This window comes from Strix uralensis, chromosome 12, assembly GCF_047716275.1.
Source record: "Strix uralensis isolate ZFMK-TIS-50842 chromosome 12, bStrUra1, whole genome shotgun sequence".
Taxonomy (NCBI): Eukaryota; Metazoa; Chordata; class Aves; order Strigiformes; family Strigidae; genus Strix; species Strix uralensis.
In genome coordinates, this window is record NC_133983.1 from 6777938 (window position 1) to 6798701 (window position 20764).

Consider the following 20764-nt stretch of genomic DNA (forward strand, 5'->3'; position numbering starts at 1 on the left):
CTATAGTAAACAGTTTATGCCTTTGAAATGTTTTCATTCGTTACGTAATTTAGGGGAAAAATTAACAGCATTGAAACACTGTCACAACATTATTTGCTCTAGTGAAAAAAAATGATCTAACATTACTGAAAGATGATCTGACATTTGTCCATAAATGAAGAAACACAAGTTTAATACCTCCTGCTGAAAGGACATTCATAACAAAGCATCTTAACCCAGCCTCAGTGCACTAACACATTTCACTAAAAATCTTTTGATTATTGGTGTTGCTCCCAGTATCCTTTAAACACAATATGTGAGTGTAGTGCAACCATATCATTAAGCTTGTGAGTAAATGTGATTTTAAATATACCTTATGCGTGGAGGCTGGAGACATCTATTCTCCTGTCTGTACAAGCTGCTCTTTGCAGCTAGGTAACTAATGCTTTCTCACATTTCACAAAGAGACATCCAAACTCACTGAAAGAATTCCTGAAAGGAGTACAACATTGCAGCCAGAGCCCCCAAACCAGAGCATGAACCACAGAAAGATACAGCCTTCTCCAATACATCGAACAGCTTCTAGTTTGTAGTTTAAAAAACAATTAAAAATTACAGAAAGCACAACTGTCTGTCTATGCGATCTCAGCAACCACTCTATGGGTTGTTTTGTCCCAAAACTGTGTAAACTGAATTTTAAAGAAGATTTCTCTCTCTGTGGAAGTCCTCTGTGCATATTTCATATCACTTATGATATTTAAGGGGAAAACATGAACAACATGAGGTGTCTCAGTACAACCGGCGCAGAACTGAATGTCACATACGTTGGCATATACAAGCACAAGGTAACGTCTAAGAACTATTGTCCTGGTTTAACCAGGAAAGAAGCAAAAGGATTTCCTAGCAGAGAATGCAAACAATTGAAAGAAGCTGATTAAAAATTATTTTTGTGCTACTTATACTCAACAATTAAGTGTATAGGAAAATGATATTTTCAGTTTTCTATATGAAAGTATAGGTCCTTTATGAACCATTTTATACCATAAGGATTTTAATTCAGCTTTAGCTTGAATACTCTATACTTGCAAATATTTAAAACAGTATGTATCCCACCACATGCAACAGTTGTATATAGAGAGTTAAGAGTGGTAATACAGTAGTCTGAAGATAAAGCTGTTGCAGATGTGCAAATTAGCCGTGTTAACTGGAGATCTACTTTACATAAAGAGGGAGCTGTAGGCATGTGTTACTGTGCATGAGTGATGAGTGTCAGTGATGAGCCCTATAAATCGAAGTCAAACTAAGCTTTGCTTACCTATTGTCTATTTATAAGGAGTGTCCAAAGAAGGTCAACGAAGCTGGTGAAGGGTCTGGAGCACATGTCGTATGAGGAGTGGCTGAGGGAACTGGGGGTGTTTAGTCTGAAGAAGAGGACGCTGAGGGGAGACCTCATCGCCCTCTACAGCTACCTGAAAGGAGGTTGCAGAGAGCTGGGGATGAGTCTCTTTAATGAAGTAACAAGCGATAGAACAAGAGGTAATGGCCTCAAGCTGCGCCAGGGAAGGTTTAGACTGGATATTAGGAAGCATTTCTTTCCAGAACAGGTTGTTAGGCGTTGGAATGGGCTGCCCAGGGCAGGGGTGGAGTCCCCATCCCTGGAGGTGTTTAAGAGTCGGGCTGACATAGTGCTGAGGGATATGGTGTAGTTGGGAACTGTCAGTGTTAGGTTAATGGTTGGACTGGATAGTCTTCAAGGTCTCTTCCAACCGAGATGATTCTGTGATTGTGTGAAATTGGTCATGTTGATACTAGCAGTGAAAGCTGACTAAAATATTAAGTTAATGCAAGATACAAGTGCTATAGCAAAAAGACAATTATCATTCATTTCAATTATTATTTTCAGAGCCATACAGAGAGAAGAAAAACATCTAACAATCAACTTTTGTAAACCAGTAACATAGTAAACTCATGCTCCTGTAGTATGATGCCAAAGTAAATATTTTTCCTTAAATTTTATATTGCTGTGTGAATTTGGTGGGGATCATTCTGTGTATATCATCTAGATTAATGCCATTATATTTAGATTTGCTAGAGACAGAACTGAGTTCTTCATTGCTAAATACCTCAGGTCACGCAACACAATACGACAACCCCTTTGTTGCTACAGAACTATTCCAGAGAGCAGAAGGACATTTCTGGAAGTTTACAGAATACCTTTTAGCCATTCTGATTTTTATTTGTCTCTTCTGGAGGTGGCTTTGGGGTACATGGATTTTCACAGGTGTATTGCTGAGTCTCTCAATACAGTCTTTTTTCCTCAGGCTACTTTACCCTTCAGCCCTGTTAGACTTTCCGTGGTACATTTCAGAGCTGTACTAGATGACTTCAGAGCACAAATTCTATCATTTATAAAGAGAATCCACACCTTTGAAACTTCTTGACTTCGTCTTCAACATTTCTTTGCTACATTTCTGAAGTAGGCTAAGCTAAGGAAATCCATGACTTAGCTCCTCATTCTCTAGACTATGAATCTGCAGCTAAAGACACATATAACGTTTTCTGAAAGACACAGGTGACTGATATGCTGCTGATTTTAAATGAAGGCTGAATTCTTATGCCTATGGCAACCATGTAAGTTTTCAAAAGGAAGATTTACTTCAGATCTTATCTTGAAGAACGACCAAAATTTTGACCAACTCAAGGAACTATGCCAACAGCAGCTAGCAGTGAGCTGGGGCCAAGTCCCTGGGGACTGAAAGTCAAGCAGGTGGAATTCAAGGTGACTAAGTGCCCCTTTTGTACTGCCAGCCAGCACATTCCAAAAATAGGGCACTGCACTGGCTAGGGAAGGATTTGGTTACAGCTCACAGACGATATTACTAGCACAGTGCAGGTCAGCTACTATTTGTCTCTACCAAATAATACTTAGGGCCAAGCATTCAAAGACAGTTAAGACCACGCCTTGGTTTTGGGCCAGAAGGTTTAACCCCAGAATTCATTGCTACCACAAAATTTGTGGTGTAAACTAAAAGACTGTCAAAACAACATTTGCAAATGTGCTTACAAATCAAGTAAATTGTTTCACTTGCAACTACACTTTAGTGTAAGTGCAGGAGCATTAGGCTACTGATTTTTATTGTATATTTTCACACAGTTGCGGAAGCAGTACTTCGTGGAGAAGAAACTTAATTTTAAACTACCTCTTTCTCCTGGCAGGTGAAATAAAAAGCAAAATGAGGCCAGTGACAATACTCATACTACCCTTCAGAAGCATAAATAGCCTCTTCTCCACTACAATACCCCTTCCCCCATATATATATATATATATAAAGTACATATACACCCACATATATGTACAGAAACACTATATATATATATAGTTTAAGATGAGCTTACCTAATGTGATTTTGATTGCTTTTCCATATGTCGATATAGAGCACGAATTTTAGTTCAGTTTTATCAATTAGAACTTAGGCTTGCCAACTTGCCTAGCCCAGAGAAGAGTAAACTGTCATTTACAGGGCACACATTCTGTCTACCTTGATCCTGCATGTGCTAAATGCCAGCAGTCACCTAGAGTGGAATATTGCCGCAGCCCTTCTCTTTATATGCTACAGGATTTTCAAGCTACACACAGCTCCGCTGTGGAAAAATAGGTTTGAAAGACACAATAAGCTACCTTTATTCAAACATTTTCTCACACTTACTAGCACATACTAATCAATTTCTTATTTGAGATATAAATATACTAGTACAAAGCTGAGAAAACATGCTTTTAAATTTGTGTAACCAAGATTGTGCTGCCTCAAGATTTTGCGAGTCCCCACAGACAGATATTGAGATGTAAATGGCATGTGTATAACACCCCTCTTGCTAACTGATTTGTCAGCAGAAACCCAGAAGGTGGTTTCAGGCCTTTTGGAAAACAGGGCCTCCAAAGGAGGACATACCCCACGTATTACTGACAGCATTTACAGTCTCAAGGAGATGAGAAAAGATATCGGTCATTTTAGCCTTTTCTTTCACTTCTCTGTCCTCCCCTCATTCATAATGACAGCAAATTTACACTTTTTGCTTGCAAGCAGCATATTAAGTACAATTAAAATACAAATAGGAGAGAGTTGTCCTTGAAGCCTTTCTAAATGTTTCAAATATAACAACTGCAACCTCTCCAAGTTTAACAGTAGAGATTCCACTTCCTGCCATTTTAAACTTCAAGACTTCAAGTTATTAGAAGCTTAACCTAATAATCACAAAGAAACTATTATTATACTATTAGAGAAACATCTGTCAACTGTGCTTATACTTTTTAAGAAACTATGCGTTAATGAGATGCTATGCTTTGTGTTCAGACAATGCCCAGTAGATTATGTCTGTGTCCTACAAATCCTGCCATTATAAAGTACAAAGCACAGCTTTTACATTTTATCACTCTTATAAAACATTCAACAATATTTTCTTTCAAAAAATAACACTTTTTTTTTTTTTGGATTCGAGTAACAGCAAAAAAAGGACACCTTCTTAGCTGACATCATAGCACTACCTAAATAAAACGGATACCGAGGTTCACATTAACATGATAAACATTTGAAACACAGAATTTGATTATTTCAGGGGTCTTAAAAGGTTTTTTGAAGAGTGAGACATAAAATAAAAGAAATAAAAATGTAAAATAACCCACTCTTCTGCTATAAATCATTGAGCTGCTTTTCCCAAATCCATTAATAAAAACAGTGATTGTATTTCATGTTACAGTTATCTACAAAAGACCATTCTTAATTGCTCTTAAGGCATCATGTTTTATTTTAGCCAGGTTCACATTTTATTATAGAAGACTAATGGGGCATAGACTCCCAGCAGAACTTATTTTAAACCTTGGACCAGTCAACTATAAAAGGGGTATAAAAATAGTTATAGAGGCAAAATAAAAATTAAAAACTATAGCTAAGCTTTCAGATTTACAGGTGTAATAAAATGTGTCATAAACTTTTGATTTCATTCCAAAGCTTTGTCGTAAGAACACGCAGAATCTTTCTCGATTTTGAAAGTGTATGTTCAAATGTTAAACATTTCTGTTTTCATTTTTAGTTTATAGTCTTGCCTGGGTACATGTAATTTCTTAAAATTTATTGCTATTTCATCAAATAACCTTGCTGATCAGAACGTAAGAGTGATAAGAAGGAGAACCATTACAGGATAATAATAATAACTTAATGGCATTTCTTGTTAATGAGGTAATAACAAGAGGCCTTCAGGCTTTCTGCTTCAAAGTTTATTTAACCAAACTACTTTTGTTATTATCTTATTAACCAGAACCGTCAAGTTGTCATTGACTTAATAATCATTCGAAGACCTACTGGATTCATTTATCAAATTAGTTAAGGAATCAAATAACAAGTTAGAGCTAAGAACTTATAAAACCTCACAATATTAGACAGAGATGACCTCATCTGTATGTAATACTGAGTTAGTGCTGATTCGAGACAATAGATGTTGCTATGGTGTTTGCAGCAAGATCTCTCAGAAGAGACTGAAAACCTAATCATTTAACATATGTAAATATTTTCTAGATCAAAGAAGTTAGCACTTGTATCCTTAACAATTCTAACTGCTTTATGCCATCTTGCCTACTTGCTTTTTCTTATTAGTTGCAGCTGGATACCATTGCATTTTATTTCCAAATTTAATTGTATTGATGTAGCTGAGCTGCAACTCAATTACAAGGTTCTTGATATTGATGATATGATTTGAAAAAAATGCCTGCTTAAAAGAAAAAAATCAAATTAAACTTTATTGTCACAGTGGAAAGTGATCTGAACAGTCAGAACTACCCCAGACTTGTAGGGGCTGGCTTTCTTTACATGTTTCTTAATTTTTAATCTACTCTTGCAGTTTTGAGGTCTATAATTAGTTCCAAGGTGTTTTATTTTAATGGTAAAGCCATATCTTCAATTGGCTAGCATGGTTTACCTCCCAAAAAGCTGCAGAAATAACACTATTGCCTACCATGACAACAACAAATACGGGAGACAGGGGGGGTAAAAAAATCCCAAAATTTTCTACAAGATTAAGTGTACATGAATATTTTGGAACAATCTGGTAGCAAAGAGGCAAAAGGACTTGACTGAAATTCTAATGCTGGCAAGGTGCACAGTCACCCAATGGCTTTTGCTCAAGTCTAACTAGAAACTGTGGTTATAGCCATGGAAGCACCATCTTGTTCGCAGAGTGGGCTGTTCTTTGGGACGATGCTACAATACTCAGTTTTATGTACTATTTTGGCAGGTTGCATTCTCCTAAAGATAACAAATTCTCAGGCCGAAGGAGCTATGAAAATCTGTATCACTTGAACTGAGTGTAGTTTCTTTAACTGTTCTGCTCCATTTCTGGCTGTACTAGAATTAACCAAGGCAAATTATTCATGTGGAAATATTCTTATTTTCTAGGTGAACAGTAAGTCCTTCACAGAGAAAACTGCTTCATTATGCACATACGCAAAATGACGTGTGCAAAAATGTATGTGCAATAGATATCTCTATTACCCCAAGATATCAGCAGTTGACAGGTTTATTTCTAATTCCCCGTCATACTCTCATGCCACAAACACTTTTAAATAGAAGAATCTTGAACTGGCTCAGGTTTGTTCCCAGCAGGCATACTTGTAAAGATAAAAAGAATAAGATTTTTTTTTTCCTCCCATGCTTACTCCCTATTTTGGTAGTTATTAATGAGAAGAAGGGCTAAGGAAGGAAAGGAATGTTTAGCCCAGCACCACAGTCTGATCTTGCAGAAAAAGAAAACAAGAGCAGTCAAGCAAAGTACCTATGTTCCTATTTCTGGGTCTAAATTTCCATGCCAGGTTGCTTTTAATGTCTAGTTCTCAAAGTTTTCCTACTCTTAATCCTTCTTGCTAAAAAATTTGTTTTGTTTTTTCATCCTACAGCTTCTGGCAGCAAGTGGTATGTAAATGTTCAGTAGCCCATTTGAACCCTGTTTCAGAACAAAACAATTTCAGTTTCTAAGTGTCTGAATTACTTTAAGTAAATCTGAGGATTTACCTATTGAAGCTTGAGCAGCTCCCTTTCAACTCTGAATGAAGGAAGAATTATGAGACTGGAGTTATTCAATGAGAGCTATCTGTCCTGGCACTTAATCAAAGGGATTAGGATTTGGAAAGAAAAGCCTACAGGTGATCCTCCAGGAAGCATACCAAGCAGTTATCAAAAACATACAAGTTCAAAGCAGCTCAATTTTCATATGTTAAAAGTATTTGGATGAAGCCTCAGGCTTGTTTCTAGGTAAAGAATTGTGTTAAAGCTGTTTGTACTTGCATACTTAGTAGACAAGGGAATGAAATAGCATGTGGTGAAGCAGTACTGGGTCCATCTAACCCTGATGTAACACAATAAATCAATCTTGTTCTGTTAGTGAAACATGATCTGATACTGAGTCCGGGTTTCAGTCCTCTTTTCTCACTCTGGCAGTCATAACAGACACTCATTTACCTCTTCAGCGAAGAAAGCTGCCATAACATAAAGGGAAAGATGTTACACGCTACGTCAAGTGCTTTAATAATTGTTATTAATCATGTAACTGTGTTCTCCTGCTTCACACAGTATTTTGAATTTAAAATATATTCAGTATCTTTAATTTGTAAGACTATTTAAAAACTATTAAAATACTAATAATCACAGTTCTGTCTTAGTCAATTAGGTGTCAATAATCAAAGTTAATGTTGAGTCATAACTCAACTACAATGATTTTATTTACCACAAGCATTACATCATAGTGGCATAAAAGGGCAGGTTAGGGACAATGAACAGCATGTTCCATTGCATTGCCAAGAGAGGAAGGAACACTTGAGTAGCAGGGTTGGACCAGCTGTGGATTCAGGACAAAGTACTTAAGAGTTATAAGCCTCACCACCACATCTCTGAGATGGCTTTCCTTGCCAACCGTAGGCAGTTAAATTTTACATGTAATGAATGGAGATACGGTTGTCCAGAAGGAGACAGAAAGAATCCACTGTACACAGTATGTTCCTACCTCAAGTCACCATAAATCATACAGCCAGTTGCCATGTAAGTTAACACTGAATCATTCTCTGCAAAGTTTACCCACACAATCTGTGAATACCAAGAGAGGTGCAGAAAGCTGAGTTATACTCAGCAGCGGCAGCTGAGGTGTTCTTGGCACCAGCAGTCTGGAAACCAAGACAGTTCTTAAAGTATGGAGTGCATGGCTTTAGGCCACACAAAAATTCTTAAAACTCAAGAGGTTTTAAATATGTATATATACACCTCTCTATATATGTATTTATACATCTCTATATATACATCTCTCTCTCTCTATCTTTATAAATCATTATCTCAACTTGAGGGCAAGTACTTCACAGCCCAGTCCACAGGAAAGGAGAATGACACTGATTTCCCAAAAGGGAAAAAAAAATTTCCACTCAGAATGGAAGTGGAGGGGGAAATACGTGTAGTATCCCAGCTTTCAGTCTTGGTTGGTTAACACAAAATGAAAAGATAAATTCCATGAAATGACAGAGCTTGGAATTGCACGGTATATGTGGAAAAAGTACTTTAAAACTAGATGTTTAAAATACTCTATATGCTTACAAAAATATTAAGATTTGTCAGTATTTACAAAACTACTTAGTAATAATTCTTAACCAAAACTTGGACTGTGGATTTTTCATGGATAAGCCCCAGTCTTAGTCAATTTAAATAAATGAGGGAAAACAAATAAATTATGGATTTGGAGAAAATTGTTTAGAGTGGGTCATTACAGATCATTCAGAATAATTTACACACTCCTGAAATACAAACCTGGTACCAAACGTAAACTGTAGCAGAGCTATCAGGCACAAGTGAAAAACAATACCATAATACAGACTCTCCGTGGCTTCCTATCATCTTTGCATTAAATTACCTGTTTAAATACTCTTCAGAGCCATTCTTGATGTCCTTATTTGGGACAAATTCACACTTAATAGCAGCAAGATTTAGCTCTAAAGTATTCAATAATGAGGAAATGAAATAAATTTAAATTTATATTCTGATTCTGGCTCCATATAGTCTCATATGCTTATGTTCAGTTGTAGAATCAGGACCTTAAACGTTCATAGGAAAAAAGTAAGAAGAAAAACATGCAACAGTTTTCTTATATGTCCTTCACAACTGTCCTCTAAAAAGGCAGAGTTATTGAACAGAAATAGATATTGAAAAAAAAAAAAAAAAGTCTTCTAAAATATATCCTTGCTCCAAGGAAAATATACATAGTTTATTCTGAACTTATGTTTATATAAGTAAAACTAAACAAGTAAGTAGTCTTACCTTATTAGAGCAGATTCCGAGGCATTACGTTATCAAAAAGTTGTGTGCTACACCACAGAATAAACATATTAATGATTAATATTTTACTGACAGACAAATTAGCTATTCCAAAGTCTTAAAAGATACAAATCATCTTTAGGGAACTGCCAAGTACCCTTTATATTTATAATTTTTTAAATTATTATTTATTTATTATATTATTATTATAAAATAAAAAAAATTATATATTTCACTTAGGACTTGACTTATACCTGTATCAATGGACACTTACAATCCTGATTGTAAGTAGTGCTAGACACCATATAAACAAAGAGTAGTAATCAGCCACGAAGAGCCTACAGTCAAAGAAAGAAAAGGACAAATAAGGAGGGAAGAATTCTGTGTTATGATTATAGTAGTACAGAGACATCAAGTACCTTCCCTAAGTACCTACACAAAGACTAAGAGAAAGCTGGAATTGAATCCATACCTCTTATCTTTTTTTCCAGAGCACAGAAAACCCCCTTATCAAAGTCAACAATAGCGGAGGGCATTCAGCCCTTTGTAAGATCAACCCAGCAAGAAGTTCATCTTTCTTTAAAATAAAGCTATTGAAAGCCAAATATCACTGTCATTCATAATAGTGTAAACCCACAAAGATTCTTTATTTCAGTGGAGATCCTTAAGAGTGGAATTTGGCTCTGGAAAGAGTCAGTTATTGAAACTGATGAATTCAGTAAGGAATTTTAACTAACTTCAGCAGAGTTCCTTTGGATTTACACCAGCATAACAGTGTACTTGTACTTGTCCTTGTACAACTAAAATAAAAGGCTATACCAGTTAGCTCCCTTGCTGTCTCTCATAAAAACAGAAAGGGCTGTTACCATCACAACATAAACACTGGAATACATCTTGTGTACACTATTAAAAAAAAAAAAAGATGTATTGCATGATTGCTACAATTCTATTCTTATGTCTTTTGGCCAAAAAAAAATATGGCTTTAATATAAGTTTACATCTGCGTGGTATTACATGCATGTAAAACAGATGTAACCTAATTACATTTTCATTTAAATTGCTAAATAGCTACTTAAGTAAAAAGCTAAAATAACATACAAACAACAGTTACTATAATAACAAGTGTAGTTAGAATTAAATGAAAGGGATCAAAGCTACAGCATACAAAATTTGAGCCGGTCTTTGAAAAAGATACAGTGACATAACAGTGCTGTATTGATTTACTCAGTAATTCAACGTCTCTACAATTCAGCCAGAAGACCCATCTCAGTTTAGCAGAGACACATGGAGGAAAATTCAGAGAGTTTATACAAAGACTATGGGTCTCAAAGATTAGACATACTCTACTAGAGATTATGTAGCAAAATCCCAAATTGGAAATTAGAATGCCAATGCAATACAATCAACTTGATTATAGTTTTAGGCAGACCTGTCTGAACTGGCTGGACTCAGAAATCATGTCCTAACAGTGCAATCAGTGTGCTTTTTTTATTTTTAGCAGAGAACTTCAGTCTTCAGAAGAGATAACATATTTATTTCTATTTCTCTCTATGCAAACATGTGTTCACTAGAGCTAAATTTGGGGGACTAATCAAAATATAGTGAGTACAGTGGAAAGACTGGAATCAACTCCCCTGGGTCTTTAAAGAAGGGAAAATAAATCTAATTTTCATTCAAACATATTTACCAGAAAGGGCTAAAATTTCAAAGCCTGGACACAAATACAAAAGGGTAACTTGCATTGGTAAGGCACATTTAAGCGTACGCGAGATAGTCAGGAAAAGGAAGTACAAATGTAGAATTCCATATTCCTACTGTCATTCTCAGGAACTTAAGATAGTGGTAACATTCTGTATTAATATATTTCCATTACATGCAGATATCTATGGCTTCTAGTAGAGTACCACTTTAGGAAAAAAGCAATCACACATTTTCATCTGCAATAAATCCTATCTTTTAATTGCTTTATTTGTTCACACTTTGTATTCTATAGAGTTTGCCTTCTGCACGCTTGTCTTTCCAGCCAATTGTACAGACTTTTGTAGGTGGATATAAGATAGTGAAATTTGTATCTACTGTCATGAAGCAGTTATTACGTAGGTTTTGTGTGTACATCTACACTTTGCTGGAGACTGTTCTTTGTATCCTATTATTTCTGTTTACTTGTTAGGTTGCATATGACTGATGAAGGCTCAACAAGCTGCTAAGCAGAGCTTTGTAGGAACACGCAAAAGCATGTCAATCTTTTCTAACAAATTATTTTTATTTTAAATAAACAGTTAAGGATATTATTAAACATTATTTCAGAACAATGCCAATGTAAACTTTCAAGTTAAATTGATGCCTTCAGTACTTGTAGGCCACTTATTACTGGTTGACTTCAATTAAACTTTGTCCTCTTTAGAAACACATTGGGGCAAGAATGATGTGCACTTGTTGCTTTGTTAAAAAAAGACAAGCCAATGACACTCACACACATGACTTCTGCACAACAAAGTGACAGAGGTAGCAGCTCTTTGGCACCAAGGAACTTCTTTAAATTCACATTATTTTCACTGTTCCCAAGACCTTAATTTTATTTAGTTGCCTTGTAGATAATTAGTTATAAAACACCTGAATTTATGATTCTGTTTTCTCCTAATCTGGCAGAACCTAACAAATCCCCTTAAAACATTTTAGTAGGAAATTTAAGCACCCATTTTCACAACCCACAGTTTGTTTTGCATATGAACATACATATGTTCTCTAAAGTTATTGTTTGCTTAAACAGAATATCAACAAACATCCAAATTCCATCTAGGAATTGTTTTTTTTCTATGAGATTGTTTTGTTGACACTGCAAGCAGCAGCAGTCCAACCAGATTCCAGTTTGACTTGAGGTGGCCACTCCCTGACAAACCACACCTCTTGTCCTCTCATTATTGGTCCTGGAACTTTAATCTTGAATTGTTGCAAATTGTAAGGAATAGCATGGTTGGACACATGTTTCATCTACTAGCAGTCTGTAGGCAGGAGAACAAGTTAAGTAGCACAAGCTATTTAACCTTCCACCTACACAAAACCGTATGTAATTTGCAATGGAAACTTGGGGGTTGTTAAAGTGATAGGAGACACATTTGCAACAACTTCAGTTCCCAACCAGGTCAACAGAAGTTCAGATTGCTCAGCATTTAATTACAGGTACTCAGTATGTGTTGAGCTCAGGACCCAAGTGAAATTCCCATCTAGGGTCCTCAAATTCTACATTACTTAATTTTATTTTATTAATAGTCTACCCTTCTTTTGCTTTTATGCATCCAGGTGACACTGCCAGAGATTTAATATTTACAGACAATTACTTAACGCATAATACACACTTTGATTCTGTACAAAAATCTGACCTTAAACCAATAGAGGAAACCAAAACATATTCTGCCATCAAAACACAAACCAGGTTGGGGGAATATGCAAAGTCAGGAGGTAGATCTGAGTACTCCCTGTTGCCAGTGTACATCAGAAGGAAATAGGACTGCTGGAAAGTCCTATTAGTCTGTCTTAAAAAGTTAGATCAAATAACATCAACAACATTAGGTACAAGAAGGTTTTGAAGCAAAGGTTTGGTCTCCTGAATCCTTTATGTTACCTAGAACAAACAGGAGTCTGGGCTGATGACAGCAGGCTGCTGTGATTGCAGAAATTCCTGGCTTTCAAATACCTAATGTTGCACAACTCTCATTTTGTGCACTAAGGCTAAGTACATATAGACTGAAGTACATTTTTACCTGTTTTGGTATTAGACATGGATTGACTGGAAAAAAGCTACATTTATCTTACAGCCGCACGGCTTTTTCTTTGCTCATTTTAAAGAAATTAGCTTCATTAAAAGAAACATGAATTAACTTGCCAGGCAGATGTTATTCTGGTGGTTTCTTCTGTGCGGTCTGGATAGAATAAATCATCTTTCTGAAAACTTCCATTTTCGCATAATACTGAAGCCCTATATTACTATTTATAGAAATCTTGTGATCTTTAGTAATAAAAGGAATTCTGTGTGTTTTTTCCATAGGAAAAAAGCAACAGTAGTTACTTTATCATGAAAGGTTCAGTGTATGCAGTAATACACATTAGAACACTGACACTTCTAAAGGAAGAACCAGCCTGTGACCCTATTTTGAAGTGTCAGTACAACTTTAGTGCTTGCATTTTAAAATATTTATTTCCTTCATAGATATTTTATGTGTAGATCTCAGTCCCTCAGCAGTAAGTATTCTTATTCTCACATTAGCAGAAGCATAAGACTAACACGATGCTCTAATATGAAAGACTGTCCTTCTTGGAAATCAGATCATCTTCTACTGTCTTAAAGTCAGAATCAATGGCATAAAATCATGTGTGCATTTGGTGATGGACAGATGTAGAATCATAAACATGGAAATGCAAATTCTTCACTGAAATGCTGAAGAAACACTTCTTTATATTCTTGTCTGTGAGGGAAATATCCTTTGTCTTGAATTGTTTTTATGTTTTGAGATAATTTACATCACTTTCCAATTTAGCTCTCTATATATTATATATATAATTGAGGAAATTATATACAGCTCTGTAACTTTTGGGTTTTTTTGAATGGGTCATATAGAAGACTATGATTATCAGAAAGTCAAAAAACTGACCCAGTGAAGATTTTTTTTTTTTTTCAAATTACCAAGTCATCACACTTTCAAGTGAGTTTCTCCCCTCACAAACAATAATTACACTTCTGAATGCTGCCAGAACTGAAGCCAACAGTTCTGCACAGAAATCTGTTAACCATGAATTGGTAAGTGCCAGCATAGTAGAGCTGCCATTTTTTTCTGTAATACCTTTTACACAATTAAAATCAATACTCTCTGACCGCATAAATCAGTACCAAGAAAAGCACTTCACCTCCTAACACAAGCTGCCTTTCGTAACATAAGAACAAGTCAAGTTTCCCTCAAGATACGTATACACTTTTGCTCCTTAATGGTCAGTATACTCCAGTAGTGTGTCTTTTTGATCATATTTTGTGTCAACTAACTACTGACTTTCCCCTTCATGTTCATGCCCCTTTTCCCCCCATCTTTCCTTCTCTTTTCTCTCACTCATCATCTTCCTCCTTACTGGCAAGGCCCTCCCAAAACACTAATGTTCATTATCGTGAGAAAAAAAACCCCGGTATTATAGATCTCAACTTCCTCTTCAATTTTTACTTCAATTTTTATTTCTCCTATATGCATTGAATGTCAGTTTACTACCATTGTTTCAAGTTCCTCTCAATTTCCTTTCTGATCACCTCAGCTTGGTCCACATTTTGTTCACAGAAATCATTTGCACTAAATGTTGTAATACTTGCCTTGAAAATTTTTAGAGCCTTTCCCATTTGCATTCTCCTTTACATCTTTATTGCCCTTAATCTTGTTGTGCCCACAATCCTTAAAATCTCTTTGTGTCTGAGCATTCAAGATACATTTGATATTCCCTCCCACATGCCTCTAGCAGGTCTTTCTTCTCCCACAAGCCATTCTTTGTCCACTCATCTCTTCAGATGACCGGTTTCTTCATAGAGAGTTTATGAACTTATCCTTCCCAACATACGAAACTCTTTGCTCTCTATTGATTTGACCCCACTGCCAAGCTTGCTTCATGTCCCTGACATCTCTTTGTGACTTTCTTATCAATTTAAAATTTTTAAATGACTGGTCCATCTTCTACAGTCACTTGACTCCCTGTTTTTGCATGTTGGTTTAAGGAATTCAGAAAATTACTTCATGACACAAAATGAACATACAGTAACATAAAATGTGTTACATTTAATCTTCACTAGCAATTTATTTGAGAGCATACAAATGCAATTATGAGCTGATCTGGCTGTTTCAAAAGAAATGAAGACATTTGTCTCCCTTCTTTGTGAAATTTAATATTGCAAGACATATTCCTCCTTTTGTTCATAAGATTCAGAGATGTTCCTCATGTCCATCGTTCTTGTCCTTGCTCTATACTGCTTTATCTTGACATCATGCAAATCAATACTAACTTATTAGCTTGATAAAGTAAAACATGTAACTTTTTACTGAGCTGTTAGAAACTTTTCCTATATATTCCTATGCTCTGTAGATATAATGTGACTACATCCAAGATAATATGCTTTTACAGAAATGCCAGACCCAGATCAAGGAATACGTAAGAATACAAACTTTCTGAATTTTTCTCTAGAGGATGAGATAAAATACCGAAGTAACTTTACCTACTTACATTTGGGTTCTGGAACCTGTGGGGATAGAAAAGTACTCCCAGGAATTGTTTCTCTGACTGATTTGCATGTTGCATCAAATAAGCAGATACTTATTTTTCCCATGTATGCATAATGGAGAAGATGATCAATTCCCAAACTTGTAAACAAACTTGTAAAACAAATTTGGAATTCAGTCACACACTTAAGTTTCACTTGGTTCTTTATATATAAATCTGTTGGAACAAACCTCTGCCTAAAAGGCTAAAATAAATGTTATTTTATTAAACAGCACATGGAAAAAAGCCTAGCAATTTCAAAGACATAATATGGAGAGAGTAGCAGGGATAAAATGAAAAGAATAAAAGTATAGAGAGATCCTTCTGGGACCCTTAAAGTTTTATGAGAATAGCCTTAGCGAAAGATCTCTGAACGTGTAAATGTAAATTAATTGAAGAAATTGAATCTTTACCTGCATAAATTTGTTACATTTAACAATTAAAATCTATTTAAATGTTAATGATCTAAAATTTAAAATTTGCCCCCTATTAACAGCAATGAAACCCTCTACAGTTTAATCAATATTAATGAAAGAAAATTGTTAAGGCAACAAAACCTAGTGCATTAGTAGCTATTGGGGAACAGGATTTTTTTTTTTTTTTATTAAGTTTTCTCTAATCAGGCAGATTATAGTATCAGATAGATGCATATTATATAAAAGAAAATCTGCAAAAGATGATTTTAAGAAGAAAGAGACTAACAATTCTGTATATGCTCTGGAAAGTCATTCATCGTCAGGGATTGTTTCCTTACATACACTAGCAACTTGATATCAGAAATTGAACAAGCAACTCTTAAGAAGCTGAAGAATAACATTTGAAATAATCCACTTATCACTACCTAATACATGCCTCTTGTATGTGTAGTATCAGTAGCAAACTCACTGCACTCAAAATTGCTCAACAGCAATCGTTTATGGAAATGAAACAATTATCTGGTGCATTATGCTGTATGCTAGAGTTGTGTCCTGTATTTTAATTCATCACATATATATACAATTGCTAGCAATACCTTCTAACACACACATCCTACCTGTCAGACACATCTTTCTATTAAATGGTAGTTTTTCTGCTTGTTATTTGTCTTCACCCACAAAGTAACTGCTATATGTAATTTCATACAAATACTCTGGTTTTTTTCCAATGGCTTTTAAACTTTACCTATAGGTTCTCTTTACTTTCTGTGCACAACTGTCTTATTTCCCTCCTACAATTTTCATATCTCAGGAGAGAAGTAATCTCAAAATTCTTAGTTGCAGGTAAATCCACATAAACCTTAAGACCTGATCATGAAGTCCTCTTCAACTTAAGAATCTGCTCCTGTTCCTCTTTCAAGACTTGACTCCTTTCCCTAGCAGTAGAGGGGGAGAAGGTGCGTACAGATGAGACCAAATTCAGGCAAAGTAAAATGGAAGACCATTACTGATAAATTTTGCTTCCTGGGAGCCAGGATGCCATTGTAGGATATTCAAAATCAATCTCAAAAGAGCTTCTAAGATTAATTTAGACATTATTGAGTTGAAGGACAGGAGGTGGAAATGGATCTACAAATAACCCTAAAGTAACTCAGCGTACAGATGCTTGCCTTTTCTCCTATAATGTTCCATCAAGGCTTTTACGAAGGCTTAAACATGACCTGGGTAGTGACAGGGTACCTCTCGCGGAGCCACCCCTATCCCTGGATGTACAGCTGTGCTGTGCCACCAGAGGGCACACACACGTGTAAATGAAGATGCCCACCTGAAATTGGATGGAATGAATGGATCCACATTTCTAGAACTGCGTATCTAGGGTCTTTGTGTCTTAATACAAACAATCAGCTCTGTTAAAAGTCATAGCAATCATGCAGAGTCATTTTAAGGCATTTCTATTCAATGGCACATACCAGACTAGCCTTCACTTATGGTTCCCCAAATGACCAAAGACTTGGCCTAACAAAAAAAAAAAAAAAAAAAATCACATGCCAAGGTCTTCAAAAAATCCCATGGAACTTTTTACAAACCCCATGTCCTGTCCAACATCCAGCTTGAATTATGCTGCACAGTGTATGCATCTTCCCCTACAATTTGAGTAAGTTAGTTTTCTTATTTCTTGCTTTACCTATTTAAAGAAGGTGCAGGCTGGCACATGATATTTTGCATTCTTTGTCAGGTGGCACAGGCTATGGGATTTTAAACATACTGTTTGTCAATCACTTTCCTTTTGAATAGTTGGATCGATACACAGCATACATTTGACTGTTACTATGCCATTAAGGACCATGCAAAATATTTTGTCTTCATAAAAAACAAAGTGATTAACTGAAAATTTAGTAACTGACTACATATGGCAATCAGAGCAAATAAGAAAGCACCAATGAATGTTAATACATTTCCATGCCTTACAAATCACTAACATTTTAAGCATATAATTAAAAAAACTCCAGACATTTACTGAAAGGGAATCTTAGGTGCTAAAACTTACCAGTTGCTATCAAAAGGCTGACTTGTGACAGAAATACACAGAACTGCTGCACAGGAGATAAGTTTTTGACAGTCATTATGTAGCTACTGATTACTGATAGTCTGGCACTAAAATGAAATGATAGTCACTGTATGCAAAGAAGCCTTCTGAACTAAACATTAATATAAAGATCTAGATACCTCTTCAATGGCATATTTATAAGGAGAAATCTTGCTAGCACAGCTCCTGAATTTAACTTCAACATAAGTTTTCTATATCCAAGGTACTCCAGACAGAATATAAGCTCATTTTAGAACAGATACTTGTGAAGCTCCTTTACACGCACTCCAATATCTCAACACCAGTATTCTGCCTAGCAAAAATATCTTCAGTGTCTTCATTCTTTTACCTAAGGCACGTAAATAAACTCTGATCTGACTTCAGTTCCACCTTGTATGTTTAATGATACACACAATTAAATGAAGATACAATTTTATATCTGAGTAGTAGATGCTAGACATCTACCGTGTTGTGAAAATAATAATTATTAATCATGTGCATGTCAGTTCCTACATCTCAATTCACAAAAAATACACAGGCTTTTAGACAAATTTTAAGTAAAAAACCATTCAAACTAGGAAGAAAAATGAACACATTTATATTAATATGGTGATGTTTGTATATGATTAGATGCCAAAGCATGAAGAACTAAACACTTTTGGTTCCCATCCTCAAAACAGATACACTACAATTAAGAAAGACAAAGAACAACACGGAAAGACTCTGTATGAAGAATGATTAAATAGAGAAAGACTGTTCAGCGTAGAAAAGTGATCACAAAAGGGAGATGAAATGGAACTTGATAAAATCATGAACAAAAAAATCCAACCCCAAACTTACATAGGGAATTACTTTTCACTATTTGTTAATAGAAGAAAGAAACAAGTAAAAGCAGATGGGATTTTTAGTTTGAGTGTTTTGTTTTGTTTTGGGTTTTTTTGGGGGGGTGGTGTGAGGTCTGGTCATAATCTTTAATACATAGTGCAACTGCTCAGAACAGACTACCAAGGCTATTAAAAGTCTATGTAAATCAAAAATGATTGCATGAATTCACTGAAAAGAAATATCTATGCAGGACCATTAAGTGCAAAGATATCACCATTGCATCAGAAATTCTGTTAGCCACAAATTACTGGGGTTAGATCAATATCCAGAGAGAGTATCACTATACATTTCCCTTATTCTGATTTTTTTCTTTCACTATCTGCTGTTGTCCAGCATTGTATGACACCAAGCTAGAAAGATCTTTGGTCTGACCTGGCATGGTGCTGCTTACCACGGCGGAAGGAGAGCAGCACGATAGATTATTATAGCAACATCTCTGCACTCTTTTCCACTCTTCTTATTGATAGACACATTCTTCTTTACATTATTGTATTAAAACCAAGAATGGAGATAGTATTAAAACAAACAAGGACACTACTTACAAATTATTAATCTTGACTTGCATAAATATGATACTCAGAATATAGGTACTTGGTATTCAGACCATGCATGCACTATGATACTCACTGAACGGAGGGACCACTGGGAGCAACTATGGACACTAATGAGCTACAGCTGACGTGTAAAGATGCAGAATTGTTCCTGGGCAAACGTGTGTTGGGGAAGGAAGTTCATACAATAAAGTAGGGTGAAGATTGAGTCTCTAACTTGCAATTTTTATGGAGGAAACAATCCCAAAATAGGTGTCTGGCTCAAGTAAATCTCTCATTCACAACCAGTTGACTTCCCTCCTCTCTACCACAAGACAGACTTATCTATAACAATAATTTATCTACAACTCTACCGTATTCAGCCTTGCTGAAGCCTTCCCTAAATCATACATGCTTCCCTAAATCATACATGCACATGCTGAGATTAATAAACTATTCAATTTACTTGCCAATACTTATCAAAACTCTGTAATGAAATAAAAATGGGGCACATAGACTAGAAAACAGGAGTTTACAGAACCTAAAAATTGTTCCTAATTTTGTAACTGTTCATAAGAAAGAATTTTTATTCAGAATAAAGGACAAATGCTGTCCTTTTAATTATCAACATTTATCTCGGGTACAAGAACATCAGGTATATAATATAGAAGATTCTCTTAATATAGAGGACAGATGGCAACTTCACTCCTGGGACTTCCTTAGACTGCCCCAGAAAAAAACCCAACAACCCAAAACAAAACAAAGCCAACACCAAAACCCCCATAATTTTAAAAGGCTTTGAAAACTCCCAAAGGAATGCTAGTCTGGATACAGGAAAGCTGAACTTGTTTGCAAATCAAATGATAACACATTTCAGGAATGTACAGAAACTCCTCAGGATGACAACGTACAAAATTAACTTAAAGAATATGTGTCCTTGTCATTTAATCATACAAATTTAGAATTCATTCACACACTTTCAAATTTCACTTGGTTCTTTATATATAAATCTGTGATTTTTGGAAACAAAACTGTGAGTAGAATTTACGATGATGTAACATGTAAATGCAGTATGGAGGTAGGAATGCTCAGAAAAGATGTTATTTGCTTGTTTTGTAATGTAACATCATTTCAATAAACTAATAAAACCAAAGCAGACTTCGTTATCCTTCAAAGAAGCACTTCTACTTGTCTAAAATCATACATGCATCCACAGATGCACGTGGCATTTCATAGGCATGTTTC

General features: G+C 35.6%; 1 protein-coding gene across 7 annotated transcripts in view; it reads right to left on the reverse strand.

Moving 5' to 3' along the window:
• FTO (FTO alpha-ketoglutarate dependent dioxygenase) overlaps positions 1-20764 on the reverse strand; it is a 257854-nt gene that overhangs the window by 91034 nt on the left and 146056 nt on the right. Inside the window, exons 9-11 of one of the 7 annotated variants that reach the window (XM_074882057.1) lie at positions 9592-9655; positions 9321-9367; positions 7421-7501 (exon numbers count right to left, since the gene is read on the reverse strand). The exons of 4 other annotated variants lie outside the window; for them this stretch is intronic. In XM_074882057.1, coding sequence (XP_074738158.1) covers positions 9353-9367; positions 9592-9655 — 79 coding nt within the window. In that variant the 3' untranslated portion in view covers positions 7421-7501; positions 9321-9352. Of the gene's footprint in view, positions 1-7420; positions 7502-9320; positions 9368-9469; positions 9656-20764 lie in introns of those variants that run through there. 2 more of the 7 variants (XR_012630603.1, XM_074882058.1) reach the window with 2 other exon arrangements.